Source organism: Tachypleus tridentatus, chromosome 10 (assembly GCF_004210375.1).
Source record: "Tachypleus tridentatus isolate NWPU-2018 chromosome 10, ASM421037v1, whole genome shotgun sequence".
In the NCBI taxonomy this organism is placed as follows: Eukaryota; Metazoa; Arthropoda; class Merostomata; order Xiphosura; family Limulidae; genus Tachypleus; species Tachypleus tridentatus.
The window spans coordinates 182,008,222-182,027,248 of NC_134834.1; the positions used below are offsets into that span (position 1 = coordinate 182,008,222).

At 32.0% G+C, this 19,027-nt stretch overlaps 1 protein-coding gene across 2 annotated transcripts in view; it reads right to left on the reverse strand.

Moving 5' to 3' along the window:
* Window positions 1-519: 519 nt before the first annotated feature.
* Window positions 520-19,027, reverse strand: part of LOC143231070 (cytokine-like nuclear factor N-PAC) — a 55,962-nt gene continuing 37,454 nt past the window's right edge. For both annotated transcript variants that reach the window (XM_076465604.1, XM_076465603.1), the window contains 6 exons: window positions 15,752-15,862; window positions 14,541-14,642; window positions 12,205-12,367; window positions 9,334-9,513; window positions 6,881-7,005; window positions 520-1,639 (listed from right to left, as the gene is read on the reverse strand). In XM_076465604.1, coding sequence (XP_076321719.1) covers window positions 1,565-1,639; window positions 6,881-7,005; window positions 9,334-9,513; window positions 12,205-12,367; window positions 14,541-14,642; window positions 15,752-15,862 — 756 coding nt within the window. In that variant the 3' untranslated portion in view covers window positions 520-1,564. The remainder of the gene's footprint in view (window positions 1,640-6,880; window positions 7,006-9,333; window positions 9,514-12,204; window positions 12,368-14,540; window positions 14,643-15,751; window positions 15,863-19,027) is intronic.

Genomic DNA, 19,027 nt, shown 5'->3' on the forward strand with positions numbered 1-19,027 from the left:
CACCTGGCCATATATATATATAGAAAGAGAGAAGAGCGGATAAAAGAAAAATATCGCATTAATAACTCATGCTTCACCATAACCTGGAGTTTAAGTTATTTTCAGGAAAGACTAATCAACCAATACATACATAAGTAATATTTAAATTTTATATCCATGAGTTTTTATCTGATTTTTTTTTTCATTCCATGTTTCTCCTGGTTAGTGATGTAAAAATGTAGTTTCAGAAACTAGGTGGCAGTAAGTTAAATAAGCAAAAAAAACCAACAGGATTTAAACATCCAAAACGACAGCATTTTCCCGCTCTTCTGTAAGCGATTAGCGATTTTTTCAGAAATCAAAAAACCGTCATAAGTTGCTAAAGAACACTTACGTGAATTCATCTCCCAAAGATGTTTTTTTTTTTTACATTTCCATCAAGTTGAAACAGTTGTATTTTAGCTTTATTTTAATGGTGTCACATTAGAATCTCTCTACCTTGCGTTTAGTATTTACAGATAAAAATAAGTCTTTAAAAAGTAATAATAAACAGAATTTATTTTCCTTGTGATCACAAAAGAAAAAACAAACAAAATGATTACATGCACAATAAGCATCACTGTGGACTGTCATTTCTAAAATGAATAGCTTCAGTGGTACCATTTCTGTAAAAATACTGGAAAAAAAAAATAAAGGAGGGAAAAACACAATAAAACAAATAAACTTGTATATGATCTCAAAATTCAAATTTGCTCATATTTTGCACTATGCTTGAAGACAATAATCATGGTTACTTAAGAAACTAGTGTTTCAGCAGATATTTTGAAGATACTTTTTACCTAGCATTATTTATACTGTACACCTGATTTCTAGCATAATGTACTTAAACAGTTCAGATATATATATATATATATATAAAAGAAAGTTAAAATGACAATATTCTAAGAAAATAATTTTCGTTTAAATAATACAGTCACTTGCTCTAAAGTCTATAAACATATACATGACTTGAGCCTCTTGATTTTGTTGGATAACGTTTGGTTTTTGTAATATCGAGTAATTCGGGAAACTGCTCATTTTTAATGTTAATTTATTTTCAATGAGATATCCATCAGTTCTCAACAACAGATTAAAGGTATGACAAGGCATTAAGTACACCTCCTATCATAAAATTACTTTTATTAGCTGTTGTAAAAATTTAACATCTTGTTAGGACATTCTATCCACGTTTATAAATATCTTTAAAAAGACTGATGTACGAGTGTCTTAGTTAAGATGACCTACCCTCACACAGTTGCTACCACTGCACATTCTATCACTATGCACAAGTACAAATATGATGAAACAACGTTCTGAGAGCAAGAATATATATGTACAAATCTGCAAGAAAAAAAGAAAAAAAAAGAAAAAAAAGAGACAGAGGGAACGCCCATAAAAATAATGACCAGGCATTTCAATCATAGATTACAAACCCTTCAAAATTTCTTATGCAAAGAATGCTTTATTACAGGGCCTGTCAAATGACAAACTATCATTCTATAACAGCCATGGTGTGAAAGGCAGGATTTCATGGAACATTTTGGTGTTAAAACCGAGCTCGAAGATATACTGCCGATACGTCATGGTCTCCATACCCAAACCGCTTGGCATGCTTATATACCTGAAAACACAAACCAAAAACAATGAACTATTAACCATTAATAGTGGGTAAAGTTTTAAAATTCTATAAAACATTCTCTCTGATAGTTGTCTATGGTTTCTTGAAGTGGTTTATAAACATCTTGCAAACAATTTCAGTTCAAATAAAGAATACTTGCAACAACAACAACAACAACAAAATGTACTTTCATGTTAATAACCGACATCTGTAGGCTTAAACAGGAGAAAAAATTTTAAGTATTGTTATCTGTAAACCCATTATTGACACTTACTTGTACAGTAATCATTCATATGTACAAAAATATTGTCTTACAAGACCTTGGATAAAACATGCAATCAAAATATTCAACTAGAGATAAGTTTTATTTATTTATTTATTCAGACATAGTGCAAGTACTCCCAAGAAATGTTAAATTACAGGCAGTTCTTTTGTTTAAGTAACAAAATTCAGTATCTTATAACTCAACTTTTTTTTTTTTTAAATAAAGAAGATGGTTGTGTTGTTTTGAATCTTGCACAATTTTTCACGAGGGCTATCATGCTAGCAATTCCTAATTTAGCAGTGTAAGACTAGAGGGAAGGCAGCTAGTTATCAACACCCACTGCCAATTCTTACACTACACTTTCAACAACAAATAGTGAGATTGACTGCCACATTATAATGTCCTCATGGCTAAAAAAGCTGTTTGGTATGATGGGAATTTAATCCTGTGATCCTCAGATTGTGAGTCGAACACCCTAACTACCTGGTCACGCTAGGTGAAATTTGCATAAACCAAGAACTGTGCTTTACAGTAATTGTAGTATGTGCATATTCATCAATATATATACATATAAAAAAATTCCTTTACATTACTTTTAATAAGAACCAATTATTTCAAAGTATTCTGATATTTTTATTGTAGCCCTCTTTTATGTAAAGGTTACAAACTAAACTAACACACGTTTCTATTTTAAGATTTACCTACACAAATATTATTGTATTAACACAACTACTTGTTACCAATATATGTAATATAAACCTGGTGAGTGTGTATACTAATTATATTTCACAGTTTGTTTAAAAAGAAAGAACATACAACTTAATGAATAGTAATTATACATTTCAGTTTGTTTTTTAACATTTCCTGTATACAAAGTCTACCCCCAGTGTTCTATACTTTAAAAGGCAGGAATATCGATTTGAAGTTAATTTTATATTAATCACAATTAAATAACATACCAAGTTAATTAATTAATGGTTTACTACTGTATTTACTGAGGAAAGACAATTCTGTAGTTAAAGAACTAATTATAACACCATTAACAGATTTTATCCAAAAGAATGATGATACAACAAGTTTTTGTTTATTAGTTTTGTTTGGAAGTAACTTTATATACAGCAGCTTTTCCTTACCAACACATGTTTGGTAAAGTGTGCAGAAATAATTCACTTGGATAAAAACTGTGTGATGTGTGATATATGTCATGCTTTTTACGATAAAAAAATGCAGTAATAAGACATAATAATTTACTAATTTGAATATCTCTTTTGTTTAGCAACCTTCAAACAAGTGCCTCACAATTATAGTACTTCAATGTAATATCCGATAGACTTTACCACAGATTTAGGTTGACATGGTAGAAAAATCATACGATTAATACAAAACTTTTATGAGAGTGAAAATAGAAAGCTAGTCATTTTGATTTCATCACAATAGTCAACATTTCCTGATATAAACTACAATTACATAATTGTGCACAACAGAATTAGAATTATAAAAATTCCAAATGAAACCAGCACACAGTTCTTGTTTTGTAACCAATTTCAGCTCTGTAGTGATTATTAATTTAAGAAATGCAATGCCTGAAACTTTTTTTTGTACATTTTGTGTTAATATCCAAGAACCTATTAATATGGAACTAAAAACAAAATATGAATCACAAGTTATTAGGTTTTCTTTTTGTTGGAAATGTGGTGACCGAGACTTCTCTCCCCTTCAACACATTGATTCACTAATAGATATAGCCAAGACCCATTCACATCTTCCTGTGACTATACACTGTGAGTATGAATAAACATTGACCACTTCAAAATTCAGTGATTTTTTTGTTTGCTGTCAAGTGCAAAGATACACAATGTACTATCTGTTCTGTGCCTAACACACACAAGCGAAAACCAGTTATTAGTCTTACAAATTCTCAGAGTTATTGCTGAGCCACTAGGGGACTTGATTTAGTGAAGACCAACCCACAGAAAGTTGGAGTTTAATAATGCAAAGTTAAATGTGAAACTTTTTTTAACTTTATGCAACAACTATACAAATGTGATTAAGATGAAAAGATAAACAGTATAAAATAGAGAAAATAGACATTAAAAAAAGGGCTAAAAACACAAGATAAGGTTAAATAAAAACAAAAAAAACATTGTCTGCAAAATAATAAAAAAAATGGTCAACCTAAAAAGTGTCATCACTGCCAATGGAATTTCCAACACTAAAAGGACACTGAGTTAAAATATGTCTAAAATGGTGACTTAATTCAGTTTTGTAGCAATAACAGGAAAATAGGATGCGGGTATTTGTGACTTGAGTGCCACAGAATGTTCCATTGCATAAAAAAGTGGCCAATATAGAATCGTAAGGAGAACTTCTCTCTTATTATTGCACAAACTAGACTGTCAAATCAACTTGTGTTGTTACTCACCCTGAATTACTTGCCAATTGGCACAAAGCCTTGTTTTCATGACATTCTTCAAATTCAACTAAAGAATAGGCAAAGTTGTTTTGTTGCCACTGGAAGCTGATTTAGTTGTGGCATTAACAAGTTTATTTTCTTAGATTCCAACATGGCCAGAAATCCAGAAAAATAGGATAAAGATAGAAGACAATAAGAAATGGGTCAGTATTTTCTGAGTATCCAAGAGCAAAAGGTGAGAACTAAAAGTTGTATAATTTTAGAGCCTTTAAAGAGCCAAGCAAATTGGCACAGATTGTATAATTAGTTTTCTGGTTAGCTTCTATATGATTTAGGGCAAGAGAAAATGTATACAACAATGTCAGAGCCCATTGAAACATCATTTTATAACATCCTTCCAATCCAATTTCAATTAATAAAAACAGAAACTGATATCTCCAGTTCAGAATGTCTGATAAATCACAGTGTGGGACATTAACTAGCAATGACAGGATGGACTGATCACTTGATTCAGTAATGTAATCCATTATCAGACCAAACTCTGTTGACATACAAGTTGCAGTGTGAGACATTAACCAGCAATGATAGAACGGGCTGATCACTGGATTCAGTAATCTTATCCAATGTCAGACCCAATTATATCAACACACAAGTCGTAGTGGGAGACATTAACCAGCAATGATAAGATGGACTGATCACTGGATTCAGTAATATCATTCAATGTCAGACCCAACTCTATCAGTCCATCCTATCATTGCTGGCTAATATTTCACATTATGACTTGTATGTTGACAATTTGATCCAGTGTCAGATCCAAATCTGAGAACTTTGCTTTATTACAAAGGCCAAATGTAGGAATAGCAGGCCACTTATTTAAAAAATAAAAAACATCAAAAGTTTATTGAGGAAAGATACACTAAAGGTGGAATGACATGGTAGTGGTTGCAACTTTGTTGCATAAAGCAAAAGCATTATGAACATCAGAACTGTAGTGAAAGTTTATAGGATTTTGTGTACCAATTACTGACTGGAGAAATGAAAACAATCATGTACCAAGCTAAAGCCCCTGATACCTGAAGTTCAATTCCTTCAATACAGATTCTCTGGTTGAGTTGTAGATTAGAGACTGTTGATAAGGGTTGTTATTCAAGGTTTTAGCTTTCTTTACTTTGCTTTCCTCAGTCCATTTAGGGAATGATCTAAAATATTAGTGATGGAAGCCTGAGCAGTTGACAGCATGGCTCTAATTGATGTATGGCTATTGTTATATTTGCCATTGCAACAAGCAAATAACCATGGCAGGATGTTTTGCAGCATCCAAACTACTGACAGTGAAAACATCTGAGAGGGTTGGGAATATATACATATAGCCTGATTTTACATTTCAGATAACCAGCTTTATGGTGGATGGTGGACGTGGTGATGTAAACATTGAAATCAGAACTCTAGTTAGCCCAAACATTCCATTTTTACAAGTGAAAACTTGCCCAACCCCTGAAACTCTGTGACTGGAGAATCTTCAACTCAGAAATGTTGGAAAAAGTTCTCTCAACAATAGCTCCTTCCAAGGAATTCAAATTACCATAAAAGGTTACTTCAGAAGATATGTTCTCAATGACCAAGCACATTGACTCCACCCACCAAGCTATATTATCAAAAGTTTAATAAGATAAGGAAAGTGCAGCATTACCAGGGTTTGTAGGAACTATATCTGATTACTAGTACAAGATATAATGGCCAAAACACCAGTTGAGAATGTCTAACAATGGTACTCAGTTGACTGTAGCCACAACTGATTGACCCTGAGGAGACTATTCCAAGGCCAATGGTATACTGCAGTGACACAAGCAGCACTAGGCCATGGGACCCTCTCCTCCTGTTAACAAGTTGTAATGCATAGCAAACATGTGGGCAAAATTTGGATTATAGAAAAGGTAAACTGTACAGGTACCCTTATTACGTACAGGAATCACAATGAGGGGTATCCATAGAAAAACAACAAATGTTTCATGAGTTGAATTTTACTGCAATTTCTTTCATTTGTGTCTGTCTATACAATGAGAGGTAAAACTGCTTAACTGTAAACTGTTTTTTTTTATATAAAAAAATAATTTTTGCTTATCTAATACATTGAAAACCTTAACTTTTGAATTATAGTAATGTGAAATTATGTTTTTTAAAATGAGAACATTTTTTATTTTGGAAAAAATAATTCCCACATATAACAAATAATATTTGTATTAAAGAAAAGTTCTACATAAAAAATATTTTTATTTCCATTTTTTTCCTTTAAATGTGATCACAATTTTTATCATATAATATTTTATTATAGTTTTAAGAATGATACGTGATTTCATTCAGGAAACAACCTGTTTAACAAAATCAAATCATAATCCATTTTAAATTAGTCTGTACATGAGCTGAGCTGCTTACCATACTATAAGTTATTAAGATCACGAACTTTAGACACCAGTATTTAACATAAAATCACATTTTATTCATTCATACATTTTGGGAATTGCAAGTTAAAATACATTACGAAATGTTTAAATTTCTATAATCTCACCTCATTGGCTGCAGCTGCGAGAGGTAATGGCTGTTCAAGTTGGTCACCAACTTCCAGTGCAAGGCAGAGATCTTTCTGCATGTGCTGTAAAGGCATATTTGTACCAAAGGTGCCTTCTATAATAGCTGTAAAGTAACAATAAATATATGAAGTTTTAGGTCATGCAAAGGAAGGAAAACAATATTTGTCTAACTATTAAGGCTTTAAATTATGTAGTTTCTTTCAATTCTATGCTTTATGCCTATTTATAAAGTCCTATGTATAACAGTTGAATACAATGTATGAAACATATAAACCTAATGATGAAGATCACATTATTTTTTTGCAGCTTTCCACTTGAGAAGGTTTTCATGAACGAACACAAGAATAATTAGTCATATTAAAACATTACTGAAAAGCTTTGAAATGTTTATGATACAGTAGATGTAGGATATAATACTTTAAAATGAGATAACATAAAGCTTAATGATAAGAAAAGTGTAAAACACCATTATAAAAAACTAATGAAGAAATTATGATTTCGCCTCAAATTCTTTTAAGTGTTTAGTAGATTGTTTTGTGAATAATTATGTTTGTGGTGCCTGTTTCTCCAAACTTTATTTATAAGGTAGTAGACTAGCATGTTCAACAAAGTTCTTGCATGATTATTCCCTTGTGATATTTAAACTGATTTTGTATGAACATAATATCGAAGATCCATAAAAATATGAACATTTTGACAGCTAAATCCAAGCAACATAAACTACAGTCTACTCACTAACAAGATAATGACAGGAGAAAACTGAACACTAACTCCATATCAAGCATGCTGAACATGTAGTTATGTAATCTAGGTGCAAACATTTCTCTAACATAAAAGTGAGAATGTATATAATATGAAATTCAAATTAGATTATATAAAAAATTCATTTCTCAGAACATTAGTTTCCTGTTGTGATTACTAAGGGTATTATACAAAAATAGTACCTGATGCATGTATCCAGTTATTTTCCGTTTTCAGCCAAGAGATGAATATGTAACAGTAATATACTGAGGGCAATTTTAATATTACATACAGTTTTTATTTCAGATGCTTCCACAGAAACTAATTTATGTTAAGGAGACGTAATCATTATTTTTTCTGTTTTCTAAGAGCAAACATTCAATACAATAAATTGTTTATTGGTGCTTGATTTCTAAACTTCCTATAAAAATTTCATTTCATAGCCTTGGTAATCCTAATTCTAGTAATTGAATTTTTTAGATTACTTGTAGATAAAGGTCTCAAAGGCTGTATCTGTTAGTTACTAAATAATTTAAGCCCACCATTTCACACTTATTATTTCAGTTTCAAGTCCATTTTAAGCCTAAATTCTTAGTAAATACATCATTTGAATGTCTATAAACACAAGTCAGTGTCACTAAAATATCATATTTAACCCACTGACTGCTAATATATCTTATGGGGTATGATCTATCTTGGTATTTGACTACGATTGTGCAGTATATAGTGTTAGGCTTGCAAAAATTCTGCACGTATTTAGAGCAGTTGCATACATTGGTTTAATATTTAAAATATAAAATATGACAGTTTTTTTATTTATAAACACACCTTCAAACCACACACACATACAGTACAATATCTTTGTTTACAGCATGGATTGTTGTTGTACTTGATGATGCTAGGTTAACCAACATAAATCTATTAACCACAAATGCTGTACTTTGTATATCTAACAATAAACAAGTTTTAATTATATAGTTTGGTAAAAGTATTTATTTCTATTCTTGTGTTCAAACATGAGACTTCTGCCTTACAGATAAAACTATCATTTTTTTCCCATCCCCACTGGGTTAAAGATTCAAAGCCTAAAGCACTTAATTATGATCAGTACAAATAATCCTATAAATCCTTAATTTACAAAAAGCAATGACAATTCTTGGTTAAACTAATCATCAACTTATGTCATTACTCTTCATATTATGAGTGGATGTTATTCATTTTAAAATAATCTTATGGTATTGTATATGTTTGTTGAATATTTGAAGAATGAACAAAATAACTGTTTGTGTATGCACTAAGAATCCTTACATGATGAGTGTTTGCATGATAAAGAAAGAGAGAAAATAAATAGAGGTCCTAAACAACCCTTGATCTCACCTGATCTTGAAATATTTACTAACATATTAAGGTAAATTTAATGGATACTATACATGAAAAGCAATTAAATTTTTTAAATGTAGTAATTATGTTTCTAAGCATGAAGCCAGTTAGTAATTTACCCTGGCTTCATGAACATTGATCTACTAAAATACACATGCTTACTGTGTATATATAAATATCATTAGAACGAATCAAACTGACTAAAATGTTCTTATCTTTCAATCTCTTTTTCCAGCAACTGAACACTAAAAGAAATTGAAGTAAGACCTCTTTCTAGAACTTTCATGTAAACTTTCCTTTGTAGAGTTACCTTGGCCTTTTTCAATGATTATTGGACAGTTTAAGAAACCAAGTCCTAATATCTCCATAAGATCTTTCTGAGACAAACCAGCTCTATCTGCCAATGCCATAGCCTCAGCCAATGCTCCTAATGTTGTTCCTAGGATCATGTTGACAATTAGGTTCATTTTAGATCCACTGCCAACCTCTCCTAGTAAAACAAAACAGTATACATGCATTCATTAAAATCCCAGCACAAAATTTCTATTCATATGAAACCAACAAAATTATCACAAAATTTAACAAACTGGAAAAACTAGTACTGTTTTGTAAATAACTAATCAGATTTGACATTTGTAACAACTTTCCTAAAAACTGTGAAGTGGACATAAAAAATCTAATTATTGTAAATTTTAATTTTGCTTTTAAATTCTTTTTATAAACACACTGTATTCACAACAACCAAAACTTCAATGAAGGCTGTTTTTCTAAAATGGATACCACATACTTTTCATTACTTTAAAGATATCTTTTCAATTCTTAGATTATTACCACACTGTAGCTGCAATTTGTTTGTTATACAGTATTACGCAAAGGTGTTAGGACAAAGTCAAAAATTATATTTTAGGGTACTTTATGTATGTAAAAATGGCTGGTTCGGGTTGAGATTTTTTTTTTAATACAGAGGAGCGAATAACGTTTCAACCTTTTCCAGTCATTGTCAGGTTACTTTGAAAGAACAATGGAAGGTAAATCACAAATGAAAATTAACGCTTTATTAACCTTCATATTTAGTACAATAGAAACTCGGTGGAAGTGCTCAAGTTCAGAAAACAGTTAATATTTTGTGTCCTCCTTTTGCTTTAATAACTACAGACAGTCTTTCAGGCATTGTTGCAACATATTTAATCAAAGTATCTTTTGGTATTTTACTCCAAATGTCTCTAATACACTCTCATAAAGTTTCTTTAGAAAGCAAGTTTTGATTTATCACAGTTTTTATCCATAAAATCCCAAATCTGCTTAATCTGGTTGAGGTTTTAACGCTGTTCGGGCCACTACAATATTTGAATGATTCCAGCAGCTTTCTCCTTAGTCAAGTAATTTCTGTAGAGGTTGGATGAGCATCTGGGGTTATTACCTTCTTCTTCCCTTCCTATTTTCAAATTTACCTCATGATCTAGGGTGTACTTGACCGTGTTCGATGAATATTTCAAGTCTGCAGTATTTGTTGGAGAGTCCAACCCAGCATTACATAAGGCTTTTATGCCAACTCTCTGCTCTACTGACAGTTCTCTATGCTTTTTGAGCCATGCCATGGCAACAAAACTTAAAGTATAGTGATAAATACTGGTTTTATCAAGGTTTATTTGTGGAGTACTAAGGATTTCTTCTATCATATACCAGTAATGCATGCTGAGCTCCTTGCTAGTTTCTTTCTACGTAGTTAATGCACTGTATAGGGTACCATAAAGCTATTTTAAACCTTAAATTTGATCACCATATTCATTCAAGTAGAACATTTATGACATGCCCTTCATACAAGTATATGGGAATTCTAAAGCATGACAAGTGTTCTCACCCAGACCCATTCAACTATCAACTGGGATCAGTGAAGCATTACCATAGTGTTGAAATTTACATTCTGTAATGACATGAACAGACTAGCCCAATAAAATGGAAATACTTTTGCACAATATTATACTTGTAAACCTTTGTTTTGGAAAAAAGCAATAACATCAAAACTAAACATTTAACAATATAATTTATATGGAGGGACAGGGAAAGAAAAATATTAAAATTATTTTCATGAATGTGGATGTTACTGTAGGTGTCGACTGACACTGAACTATTTTCAGTATGTATAATGAAAAGTTTTCACCTATAAGGAAAATATAAATGTACTCAAATCTATTTGAATAGACTTATCAGTTTAAGCAATAACACATCTAAATAACAATGTAAAACATTTTATATCTTATTGTAAGAATCTAAACTGCAAATGGCTTACAAAATGAATACACTTTGTACATGAGGTTGCCATTATGAAAATGCTCAAGAAAAGATAGGAAGATTAAAAAAATTATATTAGAAATAATTTTCTTAAATTTTGCAATTAAAAAAAAATACATTAGTTAACCTATGACCTATCATATACTTAATGTTGATGAAGTGGACTTGAAGGATATGGCTAGATGAATGGGTTACTTTCACAACTGGAATTTTATTTACTGAAACAAACTTATAAGAACAAACTAGCATGAAGCAGTACAGATTAATAAGCAGTTAAAAACAACACACTTTTCATTAATCTTTGGTATTAGTGATAAAAAGGTGTAGAGCTTTCCAGGCTGGATTCCCACTTGCTAAACAGAAACTTAAACAGCAAAACTACCCATGTTGAGAATGAAATGAAACTATTTACAACTAAGTAAAACGTAATAAGAGTTTACATTTTTTTTACTACAAAATTTGTCTTCCATTGCACAATATCTAAAACAACTGAGGCAAACAAACAAAATTAACATAACATTTAGATATTAAACAACAGTAAGGATAGTGTTTTCAAGTAATATGTTAATGTACTGGATCTATTATATTATTCTTATATACTGAATGATAATTGGAATGTATGATACTAACAGATAGTGAATTAAAATGGGATAAATTTGTAAACAAAATCAGATAACTATACAAAATATTATATAGCCTGTCAAGTAGATTTTATGAAAATAGTCATTCTATTTACTCCTTGAGAATTCAGCAGTCTTTTGAAGAAGAGATTTACATGTTGTACTAAATACACTCTATCATATATACTGATGAGAGTTAAAAGTTAGATTCTTACAGTGATATTCTAAAAGTGAGAATGTCAGAGAATATATACAAGTTTACAGCCCACCTAGATAAAAGGCATGCTTGCCCATAGCTTGAAAACAAGTGGTACAGTCATCAAACACTGATTTGTCTCCTGCTGCCAATATAATCAACATCCCTTCTTCAGCTGGTTTCTTGGAACCTAGAACTGGAGCCTCTAAATATCGTCCACCTTGAGCTTGAATAGCCTGAAACAAGGAAAACAGTAACACTTACTGAAACACTTGTTGCATGCCTCTAAGTTAATGTTGGATGAATTAAAATAAACACAAGTAGCAATTTTTTCTGTAAGCCTTACAGAGAAGCTGTTTCAAAACTATGTGACATATGTACAAAATATTCAACTGAGAGAGAAACCTAACATCACCATTAAATACATGCTAAGTCTGAATAAAGTTTATTCAAGTAAATGCTTCCAAAAAATACAACTATAATTAAAGCAGGGTATTTCTCTTTTATAATTTTCATGCAAGGCTTTTCTGAGGGCTAAATCTACAATTCCATGCTAATTTTAAGCTTACAGGCTTGAAAGAAGGCAGCTAGCCAACAACACTTGAACTACTCTTATCTGGCTCAATAGTGTAATCTAACCATTATCTTTATAGTGCACCAATAGCTCCAAAAGTGTGAAACATTTTTTCTGACAATGAACATGAAAACTCTGATTCACAGTAAAGCATGCTAATCACTTGGCCACACCCAATGCAAAAGAAGACAATATACATTCACATTGTAAGGACCTTTTCAATAAAATTATCTTAGCTTGGCATCTAAACTTTACAAAAAAGGGTGAATTGAAATTCCGGAACATTACATAAAATGTTGATTAGAATAGTTAAAAGCACTTTAATCAATATAACTGTCCTTTTTATGTCCTGAGTTATATCCATAGTGTATGTATACTGGAAGATACTGTCAGGATTTATGCAAACCCTATAATATTCTGCACTTTATGGAAAAATCTTACGTTAAATAGTTTAAGAAAGGCTGTTTTAAATAAACTGCACATGTATCAGGATCTCTCTGTTAAAATAACACAGGTCTTCTGACAGACCTCTCAGGAACAGTAAAAATAATTTAGATTTTGTAGGGCATACTTTTACATAAATATCTGCATTTTAATTACAGCTCTATTTGTAGGACAGTTTTTGCTGACTGAAACGGAACTTCACCATAGGTAGTTCTTTGTGTTTATCTCCCTGTACATGTTTCAAGAGTTGCTGTTTGCCACTATTATTTCAAGCTACTGTCCTTTGACAAACACCATGAAAACAGTTGAACTGGTCATTTGGCAATGGCTGACATCAACATTTAAGTTCATAATCATTACTGTCTACAGAGGGTAAACTACTGGAGCTGGAATCATGTTTTTCCACATGGAATTTTAGAGGTGGTGTCACTGTCATTGACACGAATTGCACAAACAATAGGACACCAAGTGCAGGTATGTTAGATTACCATACAATTAATAATGTCTAGCTATTTCAGGACATGACTGACAGAGACATGCATGCTCTCGGACAGAAAAACCAAATAATATGCAGGTGGAGCTCCTGTAAACAATAACTATGATAAGGGTTGCAAAAGCTGGTGCATCAACTTCAGTTCGAAAACTCAAAATATATTGAGTTAAAGGACAATCTGGCCATCCCAGGATGGAAATTGTATTCACTCTAAAGGTTACTTACACAAAGTAGAGAAGACAATTTTATGAAAGAACGTATCTGTTTCTGATGCTACCATGAAGCTATAACTTGTGCAAGCTGCCAGATTCTGAAAGAATTTTCTATCTTACACCAACAAAGGGGGGCAGTTAGACCATATTCAAAATAAGACTATATGCATATTTGCAACGAGTGTAGTATTTCACGTTGAGCTAAACCAAAACTGTAATAAAAAAAAAAAAAGAGTTTGCCTGAAAACAAGGGGAAAGTAAGAATATAGAGCACACTGTGAGGCCTGATAACAATGCTAACGTGCGATATAGTGTAGTCAGTCACAATACGGATATCTGCTTATTTCTAAAAACTGCTTATATTTCTGTAACTCATCACAGTAACTATAAAATAAAATATATATAAGTCAGTACATCTAATAGAGCATAACAAGCTAATAATATCAGTTTGTCCCTGCTTAGATGCAAGAAATATTCTGTGTATTTATTAAATGAAAGAAACGTTAAAACTAGGTTCAATTTATTAAAACTTCTCTTATTTATCTTACTTCTTAAAAGTTAACCAAACAAGCAGAACATTCTGTACTTTCAAAGGTTAGTTTTTGGTTTTCTTAATCATTCTGGATTCTTTTCAGGGCTATATTTAATGTCTGATACAGTTAATAAAAATAAGTGAGTTTATTCACCTCTGCTATATCTTGAGAAGTTTCAGGATCCACTGAGGTCATCTCCACATAACCTTTGTTTCTTTTCATTTCCTTTAGCACTCCACAGTTCCCGAACACCAACTATTATATCAGTTTTAATATGAGAAAAATTCTTATCTAATTCATTCTAACCTGGGTATATAAATTCAAGTTTTAAAAAGAAAACACAGTTTCATAAGATATTTGAAAACATTGCTCCAACAGAAACGTATGATAATGTACTCTCTACCCAACATGAATGACAGAATTAATTATTGATCACAATAAATAACCAATCTAATGCCACATCAACACTAGGTAAATGCAGTGGCATAGCCAGGTTTTCCACTCTTGAAGGGGAGGGTTGACAATAAATTAAATAGCTGAAATTGATCTAAACTTTTAGCAAAATGGTCAGGAAAACAAATCAAACCAAATGTAGTAGTGTCTGTAGAAGTTTTATTATTGTTTTTATGAAATTATACAAAACAAGTATATTATATATAAAAGCAGAAAAATAATGTCATTAATAGATCTAGATGGGGTTTTTCTTCCAGGATGGTCACCCCCTCCCTGGTTATGCCTCTGAGTAAATGTTGAAAGTTATCACACAGAAGGATATTGAATTAGAAAGGATATTTAATGCTCAAAAGCTGCATTAAGTAATTGATGAGTTATGAAGAAAGTGAAGTTTGCACAATAAAAAAGGGGATAAAGATAAACATTTTGGAGTTCAGCAGATTCCACCTTCAGTATCTAGAGTAAAATAAAAGAATTACATCATTCCTAAGTAAGTAACTAAAATATATTGCTATAATAACAGTAATTTAATCCAAACTACAGCAATATAAAAATTAAATGAGAAACAAACAAACAAAATACTGTACACATCATAAAATGTACAATTTAAATGAAGACTGCATGTTGTTTAGCATTGGTGAAAGTTGTGTGATGTGGAAGATTTCTTTAATTAGTAATTCCAGATTAAATTTGATAGTTTAAGTTCATGTTCTATTTCTTCATGATGTTGGCATATACAGGAAACACAGGTTGCCCAACTTTTCATGTATTTTAAATGGAAATTATCATGTGCTCATCTATGTCACCTTGTGTTACAATTAAAACAATGTTGTTTATCTTAGGTACCATTATTATTTTGGTTCTGTAATGTGCAGTTTTGCTACAGAATTAAATATACTTTCATTTATTACCTCTTTTGCTGCCTGAGGATCAGACACACAGCTAAATGTAATGTCAGATGCTGCTACAACATCACTCGGAGTTTGACCTTGAATGGCACCCGCTTCTACGAAGTCTCGGCACTAAAAGAATATAAATTTGTGAATATTGCACTGTATCAAAAAGGTTAAAAGAAACTATAAGGCTCTCATAGCTTTGTTTGTTTGTTAAATTTTTTGCAAAGCTGTATGATTGGTGGCAATCACTTTTACAATTCATCCATGACACAAAATACAGATCATATTTTTGTTTTTACAATAAGTGGACAAGAACCATGGTACTTTTGCTGCATAGTTTGACACACTAGCTACTGAACAGTGCACAGATCGATTAAAAAGAAATGTACCTTGTTTTTCCATTTTTAATTAAGACTGGAGTAATACATCAAAACCATTACCTCCTAATGTACATTAGATGCTTTTAATGTATTCTTTTCCAATGTAATCTTCACTTTGCAATGTACATTTAAAAAACTGTAGACTGTTATAAGAAGCTCAGCTTTATAGGTCAAAGTTAGTCTCATAAAGTCAACACTTGCTTACTAAAAACTTTCTTGAAAGTTATTTCTGGGATGCTAAAACTAAAAATGTAACATAATGAAATCTGTAAAAGGAATTAGAAATATTGTACTATTACATGAATCTTGTAGCAAATGGTACAGGATAAAAAATATTTATTTCTAGTGTATTACCAAACTAAAATGAATATTCTCCTTCCTACATATATGCAAGATGAAAAAACATTTAATTGTAATATCTTCTTTAAACATGAAATTAACTAGGTTTGGTAGCAATGAAAAACACAAGTGTAATTCATAATACAAGATACTTTTCTTTCCATGCAATAGATTAAAACTGTAACAGGTACTAAGTAATAACTTAAGGGTCTGTTCTTTATAATGCAAACACTTTGAGCATCTTTTAAAATAACTATTTGGTGATGTGATCATGTTTTTTAAACTATATGTGTATACATTGGAAGTATGCAAGTTTGAGAAAATGTGATTTGAATACAAGATCCTAAGAACATCTCTGAAGTCCAGTAATATTCGGAACTAACAAAAATTATTTATGGCTACAACAAACAAAGAATAGTTTTAGGGGAAAATGAGGTTCATAATCTATAAACTGAAATTTAAAATAATTGCAATGGATCTAAAATCTTCAAATTTATATATTTCACCAAGTAGTTTACATTTTACAAGTTTAGCTATATTTTCTAGTCTTATTGTGTGATCTGGGTGGTGCTTCTTTTGTGTTTGTGGGACTTGAGAAAGAGAAGTTACCAATTTTCCTGCCCCCCCCTTTCCCCCAGTAGCACAGCAGTATGTCTGCAAATTTACACCTCTAGAAACTAGGTTTCCATACCCACAATGGGCAGAGCACAGACAGTGTACTGTGTAGCTGTGTGCTTAATTCTAAACATTTTTTTTCACTGTTTTGTATTGCTAAGCCTAACTTAATATACAGTGTATGCATTCATTTATACTTTGTGTGAAATTAATTACTCCCAGCTATTTCTACCATAAAGTAAGAATACCAGAAATATTAATATTCATATTCACTCAGATTAGTGTAAGATAAACTAGACAATGACCTATTACACCTATGAATATGGCCTAAATACTTTAACTACTGTAGTTGTGTATTTAAAAAATCTACAATAAATAACCATGAAACTGAAGAAAAAACAAAAACGAACAAATTGCCAAATTCCAGTTGATTCATCCCTAATTTCCAATTTAAAAGACTAAAGGAAAGGTAACACCCCCTATCAACTATTTGGCTACTCTTCTCTAATCAAATAATGGATTGTTTGTTTTGAATTTTGCGCAAAACTACTCGAGGACTATCTGCGCTACCCATCCCTAATTTAGCAGTGTAAGACTAGAGGGAAGGCAGCTAGTCATCACCACCCACTGCCAACTCTTGGGCTACTCTTTTACCAATGAATAGTGGGATTGACCGTAACATTATAACGCCCCCATGGCTGAAAGGGCAAGCATGTTTGGTGCGACCGGGATTACGAATCGAATGCCTTAACACGCTTGGCCATGCCGGGCCTACAAATAATGGAATGCAACTGTCACTCTTATGGTGCATCCATGGTTCAAAGAGTGGAGCATGTTTCAGGGGGCGGGTCATGTTCCATAAACACCATAACATTTTAAAGGAAACCAAATCAAAACATAATAATATTACAGAAATGTCACATCAAATACCAGGAACAAGCAGCAGTAAGTACAGAAATTAAGCCATTTTACAGGAATTTTTCATAAAATAACAACTTTGAAGCAATCACATACAAACTGTTATATTTGTATTTTTGTTTGTTTGGTTGATTTGAACTTCGCGAGGGCTATATGCACTAGCCATTCCTCATTCAGCTGTGTACGACTAGGGGGGAAGGCAGGTAGTCACCACCACTCACCGCCAACTCTCGGGCTGCTGTTTTACCAACGCTCCCACAGCTGAAAGCGAGCATGTTTGGTGTGGCGGGGTTTTGAACACACAACCCTCAGGTAACACGTCAAGCGCCCTAATCACCTGGCCATGACCAGGCAAAAGGATCATTGAATTTAGCAAAATTCACAAATTTACGGATTATCAACAAAAGTAGCATTTTTATGGGTTAAAAGGTTATTAAAAAATTCAGATTACAATTACTCTGCAGGGGCGTAACTTTTTCAAGAATAAATATAATGTAGACCTTTTCTTCTACGCACATAAATGTGAATTACACGAAAGTTAGATGTTTATTAAATAAAAATCTGAGGATAGTGGACCTTTCAGACATTTTCGAATATCAGGGTGGTCGTTCAGAACTCAACCCTCTCTCCTATCTATACCTACTCCTGCGCCTGTGTTCACTTCAGTTACAACGACAAAAGCTTTTAATTACAACTGCAACGCCTCTATTGCTGCCACGTGTGTCTATTTATTCAGTTGTGTATGTTTAGAGTACAAATATATGTATTATTTAAGCACAATATTCATGATGAAAAACAAACGTAAAAATGGTGATTATCTGTCCTGTTAAGAATTACACTTGTTACAGACAATCTCGTAGGATTAATATACAAACAGCTCAAATATAAAAGATGTTTCTACATACTTTCGTTTTCTAACATTTTTTTGCTGTTAGGCGCAATGTTACACAATGTGCTATCTGTGCTCCGCCAATCACGGGTATCGAAAACCGTTTTTTAGCATTGTAATTCCGCTGTGACACTAGGGGCCGAATTATTA